At 51.8% G+C, this 20,940-nt stretch overlaps 5 protein-coding genes across 5 annotated transcripts; 1 reads left to right on the top strand and 4 right to left on the bottom strand.

The window, feature by feature from the left end:
- Nucleotides 1-618: 618 nt before the first annotated feature.
- On the bottom strand, nucleotides 619-4,868 carry Triagg1_4797 (uncharacterized protein; the record flags this gene model as incomplete). Its single annotated transcript, XM_062899239.1, has 3 exons — nucleotides 619-2,341; nucleotides 2,404-4,599; nucleotides 4,684-4,868. 3 exons carry the CDS (start codon nucleotides 4,866-4,868, stop codon nucleotides 619-621), a joined length of 4,104 nt encoding a protein of 1,367 aa, XP_062756377.1.
- A 1,476-nt stretch (nucleotides 4,869-6,344) lies between these two features.
- Triagg1_4796 (uncharacterized protein) lies at nucleotides 6,345-7,994 on the bottom strand (the record flags this gene model as incomplete). The annotated part of the gene is made up of 6 exons (XM_062899238.1): nucleotides 6,345-6,838; nucleotides 6,900-7,115; nucleotides 7,175-7,344; nucleotides 7,415-7,487; nucleotides 7,569-7,828; nucleotides 7,933-7,994. 6 exons carry the CDS (start codon nucleotides 7,992-7,994, stop codon nucleotides 6,345-6,347), a joined length of 1,275 nt encoding a protein of 424 aa, XP_062756376.1.
- Nucleotides 7,995-8,842: 848 nt separating this feature from the next.
- Nucleotides 8,843-9,978, bottom strand: Triagg1_4795 (uncharacterized protein; the record flags this gene model as incomplete). The annotated part of the gene is made up of 2 exons (XM_062899237.1): nucleotides 8,843-9,592; nucleotides 9,679-9,978. 2 exons carry the CDS (start codon nucleotides 9,976-9,978, stop codon nucleotides 8,843-8,845), a joined length of 1,050 nt encoding a protein of 349 aa, XP_062756375.1.
- A 1,081-nt stretch (nucleotides 9,979-11,059) lies between these two features.
- Triagg1_4794 (uncharacterized protein) lies at nucleotides 11,060-15,722 on the bottom strand (the record flags this gene model as incomplete). Its single annotated transcript, XM_062899236.1, has 3 exons — nucleotides 11,060-12,176; nucleotides 12,265-15,314; nucleotides 15,411-15,722. The coding sequence occupies 3 exons, from the start codon at nucleotides 15,720-15,722 to the stop codon at nucleotides 11,060-11,062; spliced, it is 4,479 nt and encodes a 1,492-aa protein (XP_062756374.1).
- Nucleotides 15,723-18,868: 3,146 nt separating this feature from the next.
- Nucleotides 18,869-20,709, top strand: Triagg1_4793 (uncharacterized protein; the record flags this gene model as incomplete). Its single annotated transcript, XM_062899235.1, has 2 exons — nucleotides 18,869-19,404; nucleotides 19,476-20,709. 2 exons carry the CDS (start codon nucleotides 18,869-18,871, stop codon nucleotides 20,707-20,709), a joined length of 1,770 nt encoding a protein of 589 aa, XP_062756373.1.
- Nucleotides 20,710-20,940: the final 231 nt, after the last annotated feature.

The raw sequence follows: 20,940 nt of genomic DNA, 5'->3' as shown, positions 1-20,940 counted from the left end.
AAAAAGCGGCCCCCCCCCCCCCCCATCCCATCCCATCCCATCCCCTGGCACAATCCCGTGTGAAACCGTCGCATCTCAGCCCCCCCAAAGAACGCAGCCGCTCTACCGTAATACTACCCTTCTCCCGAGAAATGCAGCCGCTCTTCATACTCGTACCCTTCTCCCGAAAAACTGCAGCCCTTCTCCCGACACGAGATGCCGAGCCCAGAGCGCAAAAGTTTCGGCTCGGCGGTTAAAACAGGCTGCCGGTGAGCCCTTCTGCCCGGGATGGCTTTCGCGCATGTCGGAATATCACGGGATGGCATCTTCTGCGGCGCTAAATGGCCATTACCTAATGCCTCTTTATTTTTGTCGAGGCCATGCGGAGGATTACGGGAACTCGCGGTCAGGCATGGGACGGGCTCTTCGAATTGATATTGATTGATTGATCCAACGCTACAGTACCTGGAGGCATAAGCCCGCTGTGATGATGACATGGCATGGAACCAAATGAAATGACATGAAATGACAGACATGACATGAACCGCAATGTCCCCGAAATACTACGACTAACCGGCTATGCAAGCCAACGACTTTGTAAAGAAACCAGTCGTAAATCGTCCAACCTGCACGAGCTCTTCATATAGCCACAAAGAAGCCCTTTTCACCCTCCTTGGGAACCACTCGGGCCTTTCTCATGATTTCATCTTCACACATCAACCGGATCCTCTCGGGCGTCGCCGGGCTCTCCAGCCTAAGGAGGCCCTCGCAGTCATCTTTCCCTACCAAGGCTTCGACGCCCGCGTCCTTCCTCGCCGCCTTGAGCGCATGCCGGATGGCGAAGAAGACGGAGCTGCCCATGAAGAGCGGGGGCTCGCCGACACCTCTGCTGCGCTGAATCGTACGCAAGTCCTTCCACTCAACGTCCTTGAGGAGCGTCACGTTGAATTCCTGAGGAATGTCGCGGAAGCCTGGGATCTTGTACGCTCCGGGGCCGCGTGTGAATAAGTTGCCAGCCATGGCGCCGTTTCGTAACCACAAGGACTCTTCCATGGTGAAGAGCCCGAGGCCTTGCATGAAAGCACCCTGGATTTGGCCATAGTCGATGGCTGGGTTGATGGACTGGCCGATATCCATCTTGATGTCTGCCCGGAGGCAGGTCGAAGAGCCGGTGAGGACATCGATTTCGACCTCTGCAGCGGCAACTCCCTGGGTGAAATAAAAGTACATCTTGCCCTTGTTCTCGCCCCAGGTGTACCCAATCTCGGGAGTCTTGTAGAAACCTTGGGCGGACAGGTTGACGCGGTCGAAATAGGCTGCGTTGGCCAGCTCCTTCATCGTTGCTTGCGGGCCGAGTTTCTCTCGATAGGGGGCCAGGCGCTCGTTGAGCTGTTGGCAAGCGTTGAAAATTGCATACCCGTTGAGATCGGAGGACGCAGACGCCGCTGTCGAGGAGGTGTTGGCGACTGTGTTGGTGGAGGTTTCTGAAATGAAGACATCGTCAAAGGGGACCTCGAGGGCTTGTGCGGCAATCTGGGTCATCTTGGTGTGAAGTCCTTGGCCCATTTCAGTACCTCCATGAGCTACCAAGATGGAGCCATCGTGGTAAATGTGCACCAGCGCTCCCGCCTGGTTGAGGAAGAGAGCCGTGAACGAGATTCCAAACTTGGTGGGGATCAGGGATATTCCCCTCTTGCGCCACTTGTGAGTCTCGTTGAACCGATCGATGGCAGCCTTGCGCTCCTGGAAATTGGACTCTTCCTGCACTTGCTTGTACATGAGGGGAACGTGCCAATCCGTGACGGGCTGGTTGAAATGCGTCGGCTCGAGGGGTTTGTAAAAGTTGATTTCGCGTAGCTTGTCAATGGGAATGCCCAAACGATCTGCGGCCTCCTCCATACAAGTCTCGATGATGAACATGCCCTGAGGGCCACCAAAGCCACGGAATGCAGTGTTGGAGACCGTGTTGGTCTTGCAGACGCGGCCGCGGATGTGTGTGTTGGGGATGCGGTAGCACCCATCGATATGCGTCACTGCTCGCTCAAGCACCGCCGCGCTGAGGTCAAAGGTCCAGCCGGCATTGTTGAAAATGTCGACATCCAGAGCCTGAATCTTTCCGTCCTTGTTGAAGCCAACCTTGTACTTTCCGAGGAACGGATGCCTTTGACCCATGGTGAGCATGTCTTCCTCTCGTGTCAACATGCAGCGGACTGGCCTCTTGGTCTTCTTGGCCGCAAGAGCCACGGCCGAGCTGAGGATGATGGACCGAGTCTCCTTGCCACCAAAGCCACCTCCTAGTCGCTTGACACGGACGACGACTTTATTCGCGGGCACATTGCAGACACGAGCCGCAAATGTTTGGCTATACAGAGCAAAGTTAGTTGATAAAACTACCGAGGAGGCTGGGCGTGTGTATATACTCACGTTTCAGTTGGGTTCTGTGTACTGGAGAAAATCTCCATTGCCCCGTCTTCTGAACTGGGAACGACGGCGCAGGCGTTGGTTTCGAGGTAAAAGTGCTCTTGACCGCCCATTCGCGCGGTACCTGTAAAGACATAGTCGCAACCCTTGAAGGCTTCTTCCACGTCTCCAGTCTTGATCTCGCGAAAACATGGGTGGAAGCTATCTTGCTGGATGGCCTCCTCAATCGTCAGGACGGCTGGCAAATCCTCGTATTCCACCTTGACGGCTCTTGCCGCTTCTTGGGCCTTGGAGGCCGACGTGGCAAGGACCATGGCGATGGCCTGGCCAGCTGTAAGGACTTCACCCTCGGCGAAGAAGAGTTCATCAAAGTTGGGCGGTCCAAATCGGTTGGCTGCTTGAGAAGGCATATCGGAACTATCGACATAGTCAACTACACCGGGCATGTCGAGCGCGACGGAATAGTCGATGGATTTGATCTTTGCATGCGCTCTGGTCGATAGCACCCAACACCCGTACAATTCGTTCTTCAAAGGAGGGATATCGTCCGTGTACTGGGCCTCACCAGTCGTTTGCTTGAGTGCAGCAACATGAGGGTTCGACTTGCCCGTGACGGCCTGTTCGTATGCGGCTGCCGTGTGAGGATCAGTTTGGCCAGTAGAAATGGATCGCTCAATTTCATCAATGGCCTCCTTGTCAACGTGCTCGCTTTCCCCATTGAGGATGGTGAGGACGTCGTGGTAGAAGCGGTAGAAGAAGCCAAGGGCCAACGCTTTTCGATAGGATGCCATGCCACCGGGGACGCTGAATTGGAGATCAAAGTCCTTTCCGAGCGCACTCATGGTCCCTTCAAGTGTCTCCAGCTCAGCCAGGGGTTTCCCAACCAGGTACTCTGCCGCAGTCTTTGCCGAGACGGTCATGGCAGCCATGCCGCCATAAATTAGGTTGCAATCTCTTACAACACCACCGTCGTCCAATTTGACCCTCAGTGCCGCGGTAACAATTGCAATGTCGTCATCTTTTCGTTTCGCCTGCTTATAAGCTCGGTAGAATTCTCCCTTGGCTGCCGTGACGGGAATTCTGAGGGATGCGATGATGGCATCTTGAGCAAGCGCCGTTCTTCGGTACCCCGTGAAGAATTGCGATAACGGAATCTCTGTCTCCTGAGTCGCAGACTTGGCCACCAAAACAGCGTTGGCACCCCACAGGGCTGGGTTCAAATCAGATATAGGCGAGGCGGTGACCAGATTTCCTGCAGGAGTCCCGACGTTTCGGATCTGCCGTCCAGCAAAATATTTCAGTTGCTTGAGTATTCCTTGGAAAACCTGCGACCTTTCACTTCCATAGCGCTTGATGGCTTCCTCGCAGATGTGCTCGAAATCTGTTAGGGTTACGTTGCCGCCAATTTCGAGGTGATCGTCCTTGAACTCGTACTGCCGCAACTCGGCAATGTCGCCGACATAGACTGACACGGGGTACTGCAGTGCCTTGAACTTGATTTCGATCTGCGTCTCGGTGCTTCCGCCAATAATCTTGGCCTGGGGATGCACACTCTTGATCTGGAGAAGTTGATCCAGGGTGACAGGCCGGAACCACTTCTTCCGCTTATTGCCGAAAGCGAGGGGCCGCAGTTCGTGCTTCTTCAGAGCCGGAGGGAAGATGAGCTCCGTATCAGGGTTGTATTCGATGAAACCCGGAGGAGTGAACCGTTTGATAGGCTGGTCGTTGTTCATCTTGTCCATGCAACAACCCCCCTCGGGCTTACCATTCCCATTCTCCATACAGCAACCCCCACCGCCGTTGGACTTGGACTTGCCACACGAGTTCTCGATGCTGAAAGTGTGAGCTGCGTCGAGAATAGACCTGTATCCTGTGCACCGACACAGGTTGCCGTCAAAAGCTTCTTCCATTTCATCCTTGGTTGGGTTGGAGTTATTCCGCAGCAAAGCATACAGACTCATGACAATGCCCGGCGTACAGAAGCCGCACTGGCTTCCATGAGACTTGGCCACCCGTTCTTGTGTGGGATGTGGGTTCTTTGTGTTGCCAATCCCCTCAATGGTAACGACATGCTTGCCATCGAGACTTACAAGAGGTGCCAGACAGGCGTTGACACTGGCGTGGTAGATTTGTTTCGTTGTTGGGTTATACTGGCTTACAACAATGGTGCAGGCACCACACCCACCCTCGCCACAGCCGCTGTTGGATTACCTGTGTCAGCTGGATCGTCCATGATGACGGGAACTCTCCATCAAGGTAAGGAAGCAAATGGGGGTTTCGTACAGTTTGGTTCCAGTCAGGCCAATGCCTCTCAGGTACTCGAGAACTGTGATTTCAGGATCAATGTCGTCGAGAACGACTTTGGTTCCATTGAGATAGAAGCGGATTGAGTCGTCGAACTTGGCAGTCAGAGCCTCCAGCGAGTCCAAGTGACCGTCCCGTTCGGGAGATATGGCAATGGGGGCCATTGTGAGGACGAATAACGGAGGTGAGAGAGGCGATTAGGACATGGCAGAATGAGATAGACGACCGAGGATGATGATGATGATGATGATGATGATGATGATGATGATGATGATGGGGGCAACTAGGAAAACAAAGATGCAGGATCGATGGATTATTCGATGCAACTGATGCCACAAACACGCTTTGAGATTGATGCCGATGGAAGTTGAAACAAGCAAGTCCAGCATGTATGCCTAAATCTTGTACCAAAGTGGCGACACGACATTTAAGTTGCTGGGAGAGGCGGTGGTACCTGGTAGTACCCAAGGTACCTGACTATCGCCTCTCCTGTGCGCTTCAGCCCAACGACGACCCGTACCCGTACTTTCCGCTGCAGTACCCAGTGCCGGTGCATTCGCCTGCTCGGATACTAGCCTAGTGGGTATAGGATACCTGTCCATATCAACGGCACGGGGGCAAGATAAGAGCTCCAATGTTCCAATTGCAATGCAGCTCTGACACTCTCGCTGAGCTAAAAGGCAAACAATGCGTGTGACAGGCATTCCCCAGGACGTGCGAAAAAAAGGGCAAACCGGTGAGATGCTGCAAAGTTAAAAATGGTTGGCACGTGGCGGAACTCCCAATCCCGTAAAGCCGATGCCAGCCCTGTGTAAGCCATGCCATGTGTGCCTTGCTTCTTTTCAACCAAGGGTTAATTGTATACCACAACTGCTGTAAATTGATTTAGTTGAAGATAGGTAGGCACTTAGAAGGTGTAATCTGGCGAGTCGATAGATGATTTGATGCTGAAATGATCGATGGTATCCTGATTTCCCGTCCATCGACACTGTGACTTATATGGAGTCGATACAACTTGGAACTTGCCTCGATCCCTTCCCATTCAAATCGGCCCTCAATCATTGGAGCCCATCTCCATCAAATCCATGTCAATCCACCCCCCCAGAACCCCCCAAAACATACAAAATCAAAGTGTCCCAAACTTGTGCCATCATTCCCCAGGTGTCAAATTCAAACAGATCGCCGTTCCGTTCCGTCACCCCCTCAATCGAACCCCACCGGGGAAAACGCGCTTCGGCCGGCTCCGCTGCTGAGATGCTACTCCACCTATCGGCAAGCTCCACGATGCGACGAGAAAAAGGCGAAGATGCAAAAGGCTGCGTAATCTCGACTAATCGATATGACTATTTGTGATACGCGACGCATTGATATGGACGCCGGGATATCTGGATCAGAGCTTTGGCCATTTATAAGCTGCGCTTACGGCGTGGCGTTGTAGGCAATCAAGGATAAGGAAGAACAGTCAAGATACCTAGATGAAGAGGACTTCCCGCTAAGCTTGTACTCGTACATGCCTATAATATCGTTTATTGATGTTCCTATGTGGAATGGAAAATCTATTTTATCCAGCTTTCTCATCTTACATTACCTCGGCCTCGAGTGACGTTGAATTCCCTCCTCTGTATCCTTGAAAACCTAGTCTATTTCATATACTTCTTCAGCCCCCTCAGCCTGTTCTTCGCCTCCTCCAATATCGAGTCCTCCTTGCAGACCGCAAATCGGAGATAATCCTCCGCCATGTGCGCATTCTCATCCGTGTAAAACTCGGTCGGTGGGATAGCAGCAACGCCAACCTCCTGGATCAAGAACCACGACAGCTTAAAATCTCGCGGCCGGCTTGCCACGTGGGGAGGGAAAGGGTAGTCTTCCGGGAGTTGGACCTTGTTCATGTTGACGAGAACGAAGTAGCCGCCTTCGGGTTCTGAGTAAGGGAGGCCGAGTTCGTCCCAGACCTCGTTGAAACGATCCATCTTGCCCTTCATGTCGCGGATGGCATCATCCCAGAACCCTTCGGCCTCGGCCTTTTCGAATCCAACGGCGCAGGCTTCCTGCAGAGGCGAGACAGACGAGTAGCAAATGCGCGTGTGTGCCGCAGAGACATATTTGATGAGATGCTCCGGGCCCATGAGCCAGCCTGGAAACTTCAGGTCAGCATTCAGGAATCTTCGTCAATGCTCACAGCATAGGTGTCGTACCAACACGCCAACCTGTGGCGTAAAAGTTCTTGCCGGCAGATCCAACCGTGATGGTCAGCTGCTCGATTTCAGGAGACAGGGTCGAGATTCTGGTGAAAGGCACGTAGAACAGGCGGTCATACACCTCATCGGAGAGGATGATGATATTGTTCTTGACACACAGGTCGCCAATCTTTTGCAGTTCCTCTTTGGAAAAGACCTTGCCAACGGGGTTATCTGAAACATCATGAATTCTCGGGCTCTCGTGTCAAAACGTTGATTAGGGATAGACGTACGAGGAGTGTTGAGGACAATCATTTTCGTCTTGGGAGTAATGGCTCTCTCCAGCTCGTCAAAGTCGACGGTCCAATCGGCTGCTGAGGAGGTCTTGGTGGCTCCGGTGGCCGGAGGGTGCATGGGCACATAGACAATCTTGCCGCCAGGCATCTCGATGTTGCTGATGTACCTACAGTTCCATGTGATTAACTCATGGCCAGCAAACATTGTCGTGGTATGGTGAAACGCATGATACGTACTGGTCGAAGAAGGGCTCAAAGATGATGACCTCGTCACCCGGCTCAATAAAAGCCATGAATGCACTGAGCATACCTGCCATCACCCACCATTGTTAGGAAATTAGACCACCCTCAGCTCACTCAAACAGCAAACACATAACACGACCCAACTCACCCTCATTAGCTCCCGTCGTAATCGTCACCTCCGTCTCGGGGTCGATCTTCCTCCCCCAAAAGGGCGAATAGGCATCGGCAATGGCCTTCTTTAGTCTCGGCCTCCCCTTGGTGGGCGAGTACTGGTTGCAGTCGACGCGGTCCAGCGCCTCCTTGGCAGCGTCGAGAATGAATTTCGGCGGGTTGTAGCCGAAGAAGCCCTGGCCCATGTTTACAATGGGCTGCTTGGGCGACGCGGCTGCCGCCTCATTGACAATGGTCCTAAACCGTGTTCAATCTCGCCTTAGCATTTCTTTGTCCTTTTTTCTTCTTCTTTTGTTTCCCGCTCATCTTACAGCCGGATACACGTGAAAGCCACCACTTACCACACATCCTGCTTCTGCCCCGACACTCTGGCCGCAGGTTTCACCTTGAAGCTGCTGCTCATGGCCGAATACAATCTTATGACAGCTGCGCTATGCGCCACGGGTCCTTTGCTAGCTGCGAACACGACTCGACTGCGGACGGTACCAAGAGAAGACGCTCGCAGAGCAGAAAAAGACATTGAAGAAGGGCAAAATTTCAACGCCCGCTTTTCACCTTTTCTTTCTTTTCTCAAATGGGTTAAAGTAGCCGGTGATGCAATCGATTAGGCGTGCGAAAAAAAATAAATAGCAGAGGATAAGGTCGCGGATTGGGTTCCCACCTCTCTCTCCCTTTGGGCTCGATGTGCCGGCTATAGCCACGATAAGCAACAAAAGACGCGGGAATTGGCCGTGGAAAACACGCCAAAAAAAAAAAAAGAGGCACGGCTCGGATATGAAATAGTAATCGATGTGCCCTTGCAGATCGCGGGATTCCTCAAAGAATCTCTTTGTGACGGTGAAACGTGGTTGCGACATCGGCTTGAACAATTGACTGAAAACAGCCCGAGCGGGATGACTAAGGGATTGCGGGGGTTTAGGCGATGGCGTCAACGCTCATCAACTTCATTGATCAGTGCTGGTCCCATTTTGGAGTTGAGCACATGAAACGAAGCCATCTCGGGTGTGTTTTTTTTGGTATTTTTATTTTATTTTATTCCCAACTACTTCCTAGACTACCTAACTATATGAATATGAGTTTTCCCGTATCCATTCAATATCAACCAAAACCTTCCAAGCATAACAATCTGACGATACAGCTCAATCAATCTCATCTCAGAAAAATCAACAAACAAGAAAAATCAACCAACAACCAATATTTCTCCCCAGGTATTCCATCATCAAGTCGGTGCACATAAATCTGAGTTGCCTTTTACCAAAAAGAAGGAGGCGTGAATCCCTCAGGCGATCGAAGTCCCAATCCCTCCGTGCCCCTTTCCCTAGACTCTTCCATATCCATATCCAACTCGTCCAAAAGCCTCTCGGCCTCCTGGCTGCAATCCGCCGCCGAAATACGCCCACAAGACGCGCGAATCAGCATGCGTCTAACAAGCTTCACCAGTCCGTCTTCTGGATTCAGTTTCTCGAGGTCTCGTGCGTGCTTGGTACAGCGTTTGGAATGTTCGTACACGTCCTTGTGAATCTTGTTCCTGTTCTTCTGTGTGATGTCCATCCGCGGTACTTGCGCCATCATGGTAAGCAGCGTAACTCCGAGAGCCCAGATATCGTCTTCCTTGCCATTGCGAGGGATATTCTTCGTCATCTCTGGAGACCAGAACTTGTACGTCCCAGCCTGCAGGCGATGATGTTTGTCATTATAGACCTCGGTGCCTTGGACTTTGCAGTCTGCGCAGTCGGCCAGAACGACCTCGATGGGCTTTAGCTTGCGGATAAGAATGTTTCGCGGCTTAATGTCCGAGTGATAGTAATTCTGTCCATGGATAAAAGCAAGGGCATCCCCTATTTGGCTCATAACTCGGAGGATGTCCATCTTGCCCATGCCGGCAGAAGTGTGATGGATGTGCTCGGACAGGTCGCCATATGCACAAAGCTCGGTGATGAGGATCTTAGCCCCTGGGGCATCACCTTGCTGGTGGAATTCAATGAATTTCAAGATATGGTTCTAATGAACATGTCAGCTTGGTTCGTTCAAAAAGAAACAGCTTCTGAAATGAACAAGGCATTGTCAACGAAAAGTCAAGTACTCACATGATTGAACTTGAGAAGTATATCAATCTCCTGTTTCAGCTGCTCATCACAAGACGCCTTGCCGGCGAAAAGCTTGCCGTCTGCGACTCTCTTCATCTTATGGACTCTAGACCACGCTCCCTGACCCAAGACACTGCCGCGGATATACATGTCCGAGGCATATACGGCCTTATGAGCCATTGAATGCGCCTCGTCTGTTGAATTCCAAGTGCTGTGGGAGAACCCTGGCATCGGCAGTGCCGTCTGCGAGGGCCAAAATCCCTGGGCAGCGACAACGTCGGTGGAGTTGGTAGTAGACATGATTGCCTAGAGTTGTTGATGTGTTACAAAGAGAAGGTGTAAAGGGGTGTGTGGTAGAAATGTTGAAGGTACTCGCGTAAATGTGAACGCAAATGTCAACAATGTGAAAGTTTGGTGTTCAAACGCCGGAGCTGAAGAATATTTAACCAAGAACGAGGCAGGTTGTGATTGTGTAATGGGGTGGTGAGAAGAGAAAAGAAAAGAAAACAAACGGCAGATGGGCAGGTTAAATAGAAATCCAGTCTGAAAGTGTAAAGCCTCCTTTGGCCAGACAACGGAGAGACTTTGCAATTCACCTTCTCTCCAAAGGTAGCTCTACTTACAGTCAACAAGCCTAGGAGTGCATACTGTTTGTACTGGTTCAACAGCTACCCACTCCCTTATCGGACAAACATTGCGTTTGAGCATATCTATCCCCAGATGGCTGCTGTGGCTGCTATGTAGAATTCAATTTATACAAATGTTGCCCAGGAAACACACAAACTCTGTGCATATATAGTTTATGGCAAAGCAGGCGATTATCTTCAGTGTCAACAGCAACATGTTTTCTGTTTATCTTATATGACGACTTCAAACACAAAACGAGACATCACCAAACCAAGTCGAGAACGATGAAAGAAAAATCCCAATTGTCGTGTGACTACCTGCGGTATGTAATATAATAATACACTTACGTCGCCGTAACTTTCTCCTGGTAAAAGAAAAAAAAAAGCAACCGCAGCAATCGTTGAATCCTCCTCCGCTTCCAACGTGGCAATGCCAGTTTCTTCTAGTCTGACCCTCAAAACCGATCGCCAAATACTCCCGTTCCAACGCCAAACGGCAATTTCAACAGCCAAAAAGTAAGGACACAAAAGTCCAGATAAGATCCCATGTTTTTCCATCGACTGTGCCGTTATAACGTCGTGTACGTAACCTTAATAAATCATAATGTGTCTGACCAAACCGTCTCCCCCGAAAAGTTAAAAAGAAGAAGATATGAAGAATTTGTACAGGCGTACGAGAAGCAGCACCATGATCTGCTGTGAGGCGAAATAGAAGTGAAACTAGGATGCTGCCCCTTTCAACTTTTGCTCTCTGTTCAGTTTGAAGGCCGTCGCTGGGACGCTTTTCTCAGATTTTCCATCATCCGCTCGACAAACTCCATAGATTCGCAGCCCGGAACGTCTGGAAATCCTTCGGGCTGATGATGCATTGTAGATTTTGTAGGAATGGACTGTGGGGCTTGGTCATCCCCAGCCCGCGTATTAGTTGTGAAAATGGTTGACATTGCTGAAGCCGCAGACGTTGTCATGCCCGGAATTAAATTATTAGAAGTACCATATGGTGATTCAGTGATTGGCGCCACAGCCTCTCGAGAAACATCAGATGGTTCTTTGGGTACGAAAACACTTTGATCATAGTCCCTCGGAAAAGCTGGTTGTGAAACCTGTGGTAACATCGGAGGTTTGGCTATTGTAGATGGAGACAAAGAGGCCCCTGTGTTTCCTTGGACTGCCATTGAAAATTTGGGGAGCGGCACTGGAGTTGTGGATATCCTCTGAGGTGGTTGCACCGCTTTGGGTGTTGAACTTCCAGGGCTTGTCGACTCTTGTGGAGGTGATGGCGAGGATGCCACAGCTGCTTTTGTGCTGGGAGAGGCGGCCTGGGGACTTCCCGGTGGAAGAGGTGAATGTTTAGTGGAGGAGGGCGCAGGTGTACCGGGCGAGGAGGTCATGGCGGCTAAGAAATTTGCTGGCAAAGGCACTGGAGATTGCTTGGACGGAACCTGCATTGCGGATTTAGTCGCTTTCAGAGACAGACTGATAGCAGCGGGTAAGCCAACCTTGTACGACTTGGAGACTGGGGTTGGCTTGGGCTTGCTGGGCGGCTGGACCATGTTCCTATACTGTGCTTTGATCGCCGGATGGTATTGGTGGCTGGCAGTTCCTAATATCGGTGCAGGGAGCGTGGAAGCAGTTTGCTGCGCCGACGTCACTGTCTGGTGTGATACGGAGACAGCTGGGCCACTGTGCGGTGCAGCCACAGAAGGTGAGGCCTGATATGGTCCCGGAGTGCTCACTGGAGACATTGCAGTCAAGGATGCCCGTCGGAGAAGATCATTTTGATTTGCTAGCAGGTGTGCTCTCAAATCGCCTTCGTATCCATTGGTGAACCCGCCCCATGGAGAATAAGGGGTTCGGTATTTGGATGGTTCTCTGTACAATTTAGGTTAGTACAAGTTACTCTACACTGCGGAACTGTTAAGAGACTTGCCTATTGTGATTGACTTGGAAAAAGGGGTACTTTTGATAGACCGACGAATGAACTTGCCAAGTGGGCTTGCCATATTGCTGCGAGCCTTGGGTAGTCGGAGCATTCCTGTAACTTGTGAGAGTTGCCGAAGACCTGGCCGTCAAAGATGCTGGGAAAGAAGATTGAGGCTGTGGCTGTGGCTGTGGCTGTTGCTGCGGTGGTAGGGGTGGTGGGAATGCGTGAGCTCGAGGGATTGCGTTTGCCCCAGCCATGTGGTCAAACCGCTGTTCTGTATATGGTTGATATTGATTGTGAGATTGTTGATACTGATGGTGAGCGGGAGGAGGAGCGGGATGGGGATGGGGATGCGCTTGAGGATGAGGATGAGGATGGGCCTGAGGATGAGGATGAGGGGGAGCGTTCGTCCCTTGGAATGAAAAGGTTCCAGGGAGTTGGTGAGTGTAGCCAGCAGGGTTTCTTGGTTGATAAACGTATGGTCTTTCTAAGCCCGTAGCGTTCGTGGGCGTCATCATGTGGCCCGCAAAAACACCCGTGTGAGCGAATTGGCCAGGAACCCCATAAGCTCTCTGTTGGTATACAGGTCGCACGGGTACAGGCTTGGGGGGCTTCGGAATTGTATCCAGGAAATTACCCTTGGGGTTGTGCCGTGGGTTCGACGGATCTTCGGTATACTGAGCTCTCGCCTCGGTCGAAGTCTTTCCGAGATAATACCAAACCTGGTCTTGTTTGCTGAAATCGACCTTGACCTGCTGGGTGGTGACTTCGCTGGTGTGGAATTCTGCCCAAGAATAATCTCCCTCGACAAACGGGTCGCCCTTTCGCGGCTTGTCATCCCCTTGATGGCGCTTGGCATTCAGCTTATCCTTTGCCTTTTGTGAGGATGGCAGCGGGATGGCGTTTGCGGACGCCTTGGGTAGGTGGTAGTCGGATGGATTTGGAAGTAGTAGCCATTTCCACTCAACCTCGAGTCGGTCGCCATTAGGGACAAGGTCAAGTAATAGCATTCGCTCGTCTGGCCGATTTTCCACCACCATTCCGGCAAAGATTTCGCCTTTGTGATACTGCAGCTGGCAGATATCTCCCTTTTGGAGGGCCTCGGCGGCTTTGAGAATGCGAGAGTCTTCTTCCAAGGCATCGCCATCCAGCTTCTTATCACGCTTGGTGCGGTGGAAGCGGCAACTAAACTCAAAGGCCTGTTCTTTGTACTCCGTCCCATCTTCACCAAAGACGGGCACCTCTTGCTCCTCCGTAAACACTCCAGCTGCTGCAGCGCATGTTGCGTGATATGCCCTTGCGCATTTCTTTTGAGAACACTGGAAGCACGCCCCACGCTTCGATCGGCAAAATAGACATTTGAGATCCAGACGGTCCTTGTGCACTGCCGCGACGTTAGATACAACTTCTTTGCCATCCACCGTGTCGATGTATGTCTCAGGAATGTAGAGGGCGCAGAGGCGATGGGCTTTTCTGCCGTCATCAGTCGGTAGAAACTCGAGGTTCGGCACATCGTTGGGGCATAGGCAACAGGGCGGCTCAGCCTTGACTTTGAGCCTTAATCGGATCTTCTTGACCTTGGCCTTGGCACCCTTGTCTGCCCGGCCGCGCTTTCTCTTGCGGCTTGCGTCCTTGAACTTGACCCCATGGCCACCAGGAGGAGTGGGAAGCCCCGAGAGCTCGTCGTCTTCGTCTTCGTCTTCATCGTCTTCTTCCTCTGTCTCTTCGTACTCAGTCTCCTCGCCGCGCAGTTTACGCTCAATCTCGTAGACGTTGACCCATACGCTGTCTTGGGCCTGAGCACATTCGCACTTTTTGGCAATTTTGCCCATCTCCAGCCAGGAATCGAGAGCAAAGTTGACCGCCTCGGCGCAGTTGTACCCCAAATTGTAGCCGGAGTGATATCCGTAGGGGTAAGTGACGACAAATTCGCCAGGGTACGAGACGACTTTATTGACTTTGATACCGTAATGCTGCTGCAAGTGTTGGGGCGAGATGAGAAAGGCCTTGTGCCTGAGGAACTGATCGCAGGCTTTGGCATCAGCGGGCCAAATGCTCTTCATGGCAGTCTCGAATCGTCGAGCATCGGCCTGAGAAATGCTGTACCACTGCTTTGGAGCGCCAAAGTGAAGATAGTTGATGCTGTAAAGATCGACATCCTCGAGGTGCCACGCAAACGTCGCTTTCCACATGCCAAGATAGAGATATGCCGTATTGACCCCGGGGACCTTTGTGCCGAGAACGTCCAGGAGGTTGGGTAACTTGTTCAGATTCCAGTTCTCGGTCCTTTCATCAAAGAGTGTGCCCATCAAATCAGCACCATATAGTGGTTGAGCATATGTGAGGGTTTTCCAATATACTCTCTCCAGTTCTTCGCAGCGCTCAGGCGTGTAGTCGGAGATGTCCATCCGATAATCGAAATCCTTGAATGCAGCCTCATCGATGACTGCAGAGGCCTCTCGACGACTGAATTTCCGCCGCGCCGAGGTTGATTGAATCTTTGGCTTGGCAGGCCTAACACCGCCCATTCTGCGGACGGTAGGTTGATCATCTTCGTCTTCATAGTCCACCTCGGTTCCTAGCTCCTTTTCGATAGAGTCCATAACCTCGTCTTCCGCACCTTCGCCTTCAGCCTCAACTTTTGGCGAGACGGGAGTCATGGGGCGACTGTCCTCGCTCTTCTTTTGCTTTCCCTTCTTGGGTGGTCGTCCTCTCCCCCGAGTTTTCTGAGAGCTAGTGGTGGTGGTGGCAGCAGCAGTAGTATTCGCGCCCTTGGTAGCGGCAGGGCGAGCTCGCGTAGGCCTGGGCTTGTCTGCATTTGCACGCCGCTCTCCACGCCTGGCGGGAGGCTGATGTTCGCTCTGTTCGCACAGCTGCCTCCATTGCGGGATGTTGTAGGATCGTCCATGGAGGATGTTGACTTGGCGGTATGTGCCGTTGGACCCCATGATGTCCTGCTTGATTGGTTCGCGGACTCGGACCTGCTTTACGAGGTCGTCAAGGGGGGGCTGCGCATCCCTCCACTCATCTGGCGGGATCACCTTGATAATGCCCGACTTCATTCCATAGCTGTCGACTTTTGTCATCTGTCGAAAAGCAAGGCTCAACAGTTAGCGAACAAAGGCACAGAGCCAAACACAGGCAGACAAAGACAATTGGGACCCGAATGGCTGTCAACATACGAAACGCTTGAAGTCCTTGAACTGATCCATGGTCGGCTTGAAGACGGGCACATTGCCAGAGGACCAATGGTCTGGCTGGATGTCGCCAATGTCGTCCTCAAGGCCGACATCCGGAGGGAGCATCGGCGCATCCTCCAGCGGCGGCTCGTCCTCGAGGTCGCTCAGCTCCGAGTCGCTCGACTCCGACTTGCCGGCATCGTTGCTATCGGGCGGCGAGTGCAAGAAGGCGGGCTGCTTGGCGCACTCGATCTGGTCGTTGACCTGCTCCTTCAGCGCCTCGGCCGGCTCTGGGACGCAGGCGTCGTCTGACATGGCGGGTGGTTTCAGCTCGGCTAGGCCATCGAGCGGCTGATGGCGAGCGCAGACGCGATGCGACCAGGCAGGAGGATCGTGTGAATTTTTGCCGTATTTTTCTCCTAGTTGGTTGGTTTCGCAAGGCAAGGCGCGCGACGTACAAAAAGTCGAGATGCTCGGTGTGGGTGTGCGAGATGCGGTGCTTGCGCTGTGGTGCGTGGGACAGGGAGTGCGTCCACTGAGCTCAAGCCTGTAGGTTGGTGATGATGCGGAGAAATTCCCAGCGACGGGGGTGCGGCTGCCGGGAAAGAGAGCGGCTGCACTGATCGCTAAGACCTGCTGTAGTGGGTGCAGTGCAGAGGCAGAGGCTGCGGGCTACTGTGCTGTACCGTCAGCGTTAGTGGGCTCACAACACCTGAGCGTCAGGCCATTCCAAGCACTGGACGGAGCAGGTGCAGCGCTATGCATGCACTGGGCAGGGGTAAGGGGCCTCGAGGCGAATTCGAATGGATGCTTGTGCTTCCAAGCCGGCCAGTCTTTTGCTTCTTCTTACGCCTCGATGGAGTCGCTGTACCTGTAGCGGCGGTATGACACGAAATCTCTGCTGGACATGCCCCGGACTGTGCTAGAACTGCCGTCCACGGCCATGGATCTCGAATTTCAGCAGATCAATCTCACTCTTTCTCACCCTTGATTTTAGAGCTCAGGGCACGTGGCCGACACTCCAAAAGGCGCCTCTGATCAGCTGAATCCAGTTGCTTCGCCGCTTCCTAATGCAAGGGAAAAGCCAAACAGGGCTAAATAAGCGGGTCCCGAATCTGCTCCACACAAACAAAAGGTACAAGTCCAAGCAATGGGATGATCAATTCACGTTGCATCGGCCTGCATACGGCTGGCTTAGTTGGAAAAGTAGTTATACAATTAATCTTGCAAAGCCGTGCAGAGGGAGTGCGGGTATGGATGTATTAGTCGCCATGCCATGTATAGGTACAATGTAGTATGTATAGTAGTCAGTGGTTTATATTGTGACGCGCAAATTCAATAGATTAGACGGTAGTACGAGCACCAGAAGGAGGTGCGACATTCAAGGCAAGGGAGAAAAGCCGGGAAATACGAGCGTTTGTACGGAGCACATTTTCCTTTGCAATCTGGAATTTTGATGCCTGAGGCCGATCTGCATAGCACGCTTGTCCAAATCAGGAACACTGTCGTGATTGATAAGATCCGAATCTGGCCGAATACACGTACAATGGATTGAAATCGTGGAGGTGATGCTAATCGATCAAAGTTCTGAGGAGAGTCTTTCCTTATGACTGTGCAAGCCATCGGATAATCCTCTTATATGACATACCTTGCGTACAGTGTTGCCATGCAGACTCTCTCTATGGCCGACGGCGACATGCGTCTCCTCACCAAGAGCAAGATGGGCAAATGATGGACGGTCCCTTCTCGACGTCTCGCTGCAATTTGAAACAAAGCCAACACTGGATTTCTGTGGATTTCGAATGCAGTGAGAGGTATATGTGAGGCGCTGACCAAATTTAAGAGAAAAAACATCAGGCCAAGAAGGGGGAGTAACAAAGTCGGAATCTTGCGTGAGTATTTTGTGCCAAAGCCAGGTGTAAATCTAGCAGCGTTCATCAAAGCGCCTTTCCACAAGGTGACATTCTGATGATACGCTGCCACTATGAAGGCATCGCCAGTCTTGTCTATATTCAGAAAAGATAAAGGAAAGTTCAAGCAAAAGAGCAAAAAAAGGTTCCAGGGGGAGTCGAACCCTCGCTGGCGGAATCAGAATCCGCAGTCATAACCGTTAGACCATGGAACCGTTTGAAGCGGTGATCCGCTTCCCATGGGTGGTGATTGTGGGAGGCGTCCTTGTTATTGGTTATGAAGGCTGACTTACCATGGTGGGCCTTGAGCAAAGCGGGGGCTACACCCTCACTCCAGACAAGAGGCTGAAATGACGAGATTGATGGCATACGATTAGGTATGAAGGCAATCAACTGTGACATGTACGAACTAATCTTTGACAGGTGACAGTTGTTAGATAGCGTAAATGGGAGGTTAATATAAATCATGCATCTTACTTTGGGTATTTAATGCCGTGAAGGTGCTTAAAGTGCCTGAGTTGGTTCATCACGACTTAGACCGGTAAACCACTCTGACGGTTGTCCAAGAACAAAGAACAAGTACATCCAGTCTTCGCCCAACGACATGATGTGATTCTGAAACATGGCATCTCCAACAATGGAAATTTCTGCATCATGAAAAGGCTAAAGATTACTTTCCAACTCGGCTTCAAAAAAGCGAGCGGAAAAGAAAACGGGAATAGCTTCGCTTTGTCTTAATAGCTAGTCTATTGACTTTCCCCTTGACGTCACTCAACGCCGCACCTTTGTGCTTCGTCATGGGCGTCAGAGTTGAACCTATTTCTCCACAACCTCCAGAGCTTGGCCGCAAACATCCAAGAGAGAGAACTTTGACAGCGACAAACTCGAGTGCGCGCAATTATTGCCGGCCACACTCCAGAGCGAGAGAAAAAGCCTTGGGACTTGGCCTCGTCTCCTCAGCCGAGCCTCTATCGAAGCACTTGTCACAAAGCCCCGCACCTCCATCAACACCATCTAGGCCTTTCTCAGCAACATCACAGCGCACGTCAGGATGCACGGGACCAGCCACCCGCCCAAGCTGGCCGGACGCTGCCGCTCAGACGGCCCTGGGATTCGCTGATCGCGGCGTGGGAACCCCAGCTCTATGCTTGTTTTAACCAACGGCGGAAATAGCCTGATGCGGGTTGGCGAGCTGCTTGTTTACGATTAGATAGCGATTCCTTCTGTGCTTCGAGTAATTACTACACCATGCGATGGGTGGCTGACATGCTCGGGGGTACGAATGAAGGCTTGAATTCCAGGCTCTTCTGGGGGTCCGAGTCGAAAGCTCTTTTCTCCCATCATGTCCCTCAGCCACCTGCGACTTGGGTTGACGTGAGAACTTCTCCTCGTCATCGCCTTTGTTTATCGCGTACTCGCAGTCTCTGGCCCTGAAAATATATCGGGTCGTTTGATCTTATCTTCTATCTTTGACTGAGAGCTTTATTTGAACTGTCTAGGTACTATTTTCACTTGGCCGAGAAGAGCAATAAACACCAACGCAACAACAATATGGCGTCCCTTCCAAACGCACTGTCCCTCTTTCTGTCGATAGCGGTCCTGGGTCTATGCATCTCAGCGCAGTCCAACGATAAGCCAAACGCAAAAGTCTGGGCGGTTCTTGCGTACATCAACCATGGTGAAAAGACTCCCACTCTTGGCGGCTTCAATACCGTCCTCACGCCCATGGGAGCTCGGCAGATGTGGAGGCAGGGGAGCGCCTTTCGCAATCGCTACTTGGGCACCGAGAATTCCACCTCATTCTCAGATTCAACGGGAAACTACACTATTCAAGGCATAGCCAAAGATGCCATCGACAATGGCCAGCTCACCATCATGTCGCAGGCGGACGACTGGGTTGCCGGGGGCGCTGTGGCTTTTATGCAAGGCTTGTACCCCCCGACTACGGACTCGTTCAACAACCTTGCCGGTGGTGAAGAGATGGCCCAAGATGTCTTGTCCGGTACGGGACCGATTGATTATCCTCTAGGAGGATATCAGTACCCAAGTATCGAGACTCTCTCCATGTCAGACTCGGCATCAGTTGCGTAAGTGGCTCACCGTGTGAAGCATTCTATCATCTTTCATCTTGTGTGCTGACTTGCTCCCGGATATGAAGCATCCAAGGCACTGTTGGCTGTTGGGCCTGGGATACCAACGTGAATCTGATGAAGCAAACTGATCCCATAGGCCGCGCAAGGTCAACTCAGAGCCTCTATAGGTCTCTCTTTGCCACCCCTCCTCTCCAGGGCACCATATCCAACGGCTCGGTCAATTATTGGAATGCGTACAACATCTTCGAATATGTCAACTATATGAATACGCACAATAAAACCGTCAACACTGGCTTGGGATTCGCCAACACCACTATTGGTGTACTCAGGAAGAACGCCTTTGATCTGGAGCGGGCCAAGAACGGAGACAGCCTGAGCAGCGTCCCAAACTTTACTTACAACAATATCACCACTATCGCCGGTCAAACCCTCGCCATGCAAATCGCAAGTTCGCTCAGTGCCGCCACCTTGGGAAGTCCTAATAGCAAACTTACGCTCATGTTTGGCTCCTTCGAGCCCATGTTGGCCTTCTTTTCACTCATGGGGCTCTACAATACAAATAACCTGCTTTCTGGACCATTCTCTACCCTTCCAGACCCCGGTTCGGCCATGATCATTGAAATGATCGGCCAAGACTCGGGAGACAGCGCCGGTTTACCAGACGCTCAGGAATTCATGGTTCGATTCACATATCGAGCCAATGCCGATGTTGGCGAACAATTTGCAGTCTATCCACTGTCTTCAGATAGCTCCGATAGTCTGGTTATACCTTTCACGGAATTCCTAGGCCAGCTTCAACGTGTCTCTCAAGACTCTTTACAGTGGTGCAGCACTTGTCGGGCACTATACGCGCCTTGGTGCACCTCAAGGTCCACGTCTTCTTCCGACTCTTCTTCTACATCCAAGAACTCGTCCGTCAGTGCCCCCGTCGCCGGTGTTATTGGTGCCATGGTGACGTTGGCTGTGACTGGTCTTGCTGCACTCGCTCTTTATTTCTGCGGAGTGTGTACTTTTGGACGACGCGCAAAATCCAACTTGCGGAGCAGCTCCCCTGGCGGCTTCAAAGGAACAGACAAGAAGGCGAGCGATGTCGACGTTGCAGTCACGAAGCGCGGAATGGCGCACGAGAGGATGGGCAGCTGGGAATTAAGAAACGGGTCAGGCCGGCCACCGACTGGATCTGCCGGCATAGCGACGACGAATCTGGGGAATGACACGCACGACCCACGACATTTTGATGACGAGGACGACATGAGCATCATGGCAGCGCAGCCCGTGAAAATCCGCGAGAGCGTCTAGCGCTTGGAGATGGAAAGTTGCGAGATTTGGTATATGATATCCTGCTTTGTGCTGTATTTACTTGTCCATGCCGTTGGATGATTGGAGGATTACCAAGGTAAAATCTTCGACTGGATCAAGAGATGGTGGAGTCTTGTTTGTCTTCTTCTCTTATTATTCAATTCACCTTGGCTACGTGTGCCGTACATGAACTCGGGATGAGATGTCCCTTCACATGTGCCCTTCTATGAT

Source organism: Trichoderma aggressivum (genome assembly GCF_033847375.1).
Source record: "Trichoderma aggressivum f. europaeum strain CBS 100526 chromosome Unknown scaffold_015, whole genome shotgun sequence".
In the NCBI taxonomy this organism is placed as follows: domain Eukaryota; kingdom Fungi; phylum Ascomycota; class Sordariomycetes; order Hypocreales; family Hypocreaceae; genus Trichoderma; species Trichoderma aggressivum.
Note: the sequence above shows the minus strand (reverse complement) of the source record. Positions and strands in the feature narration are given on the sequence as shown.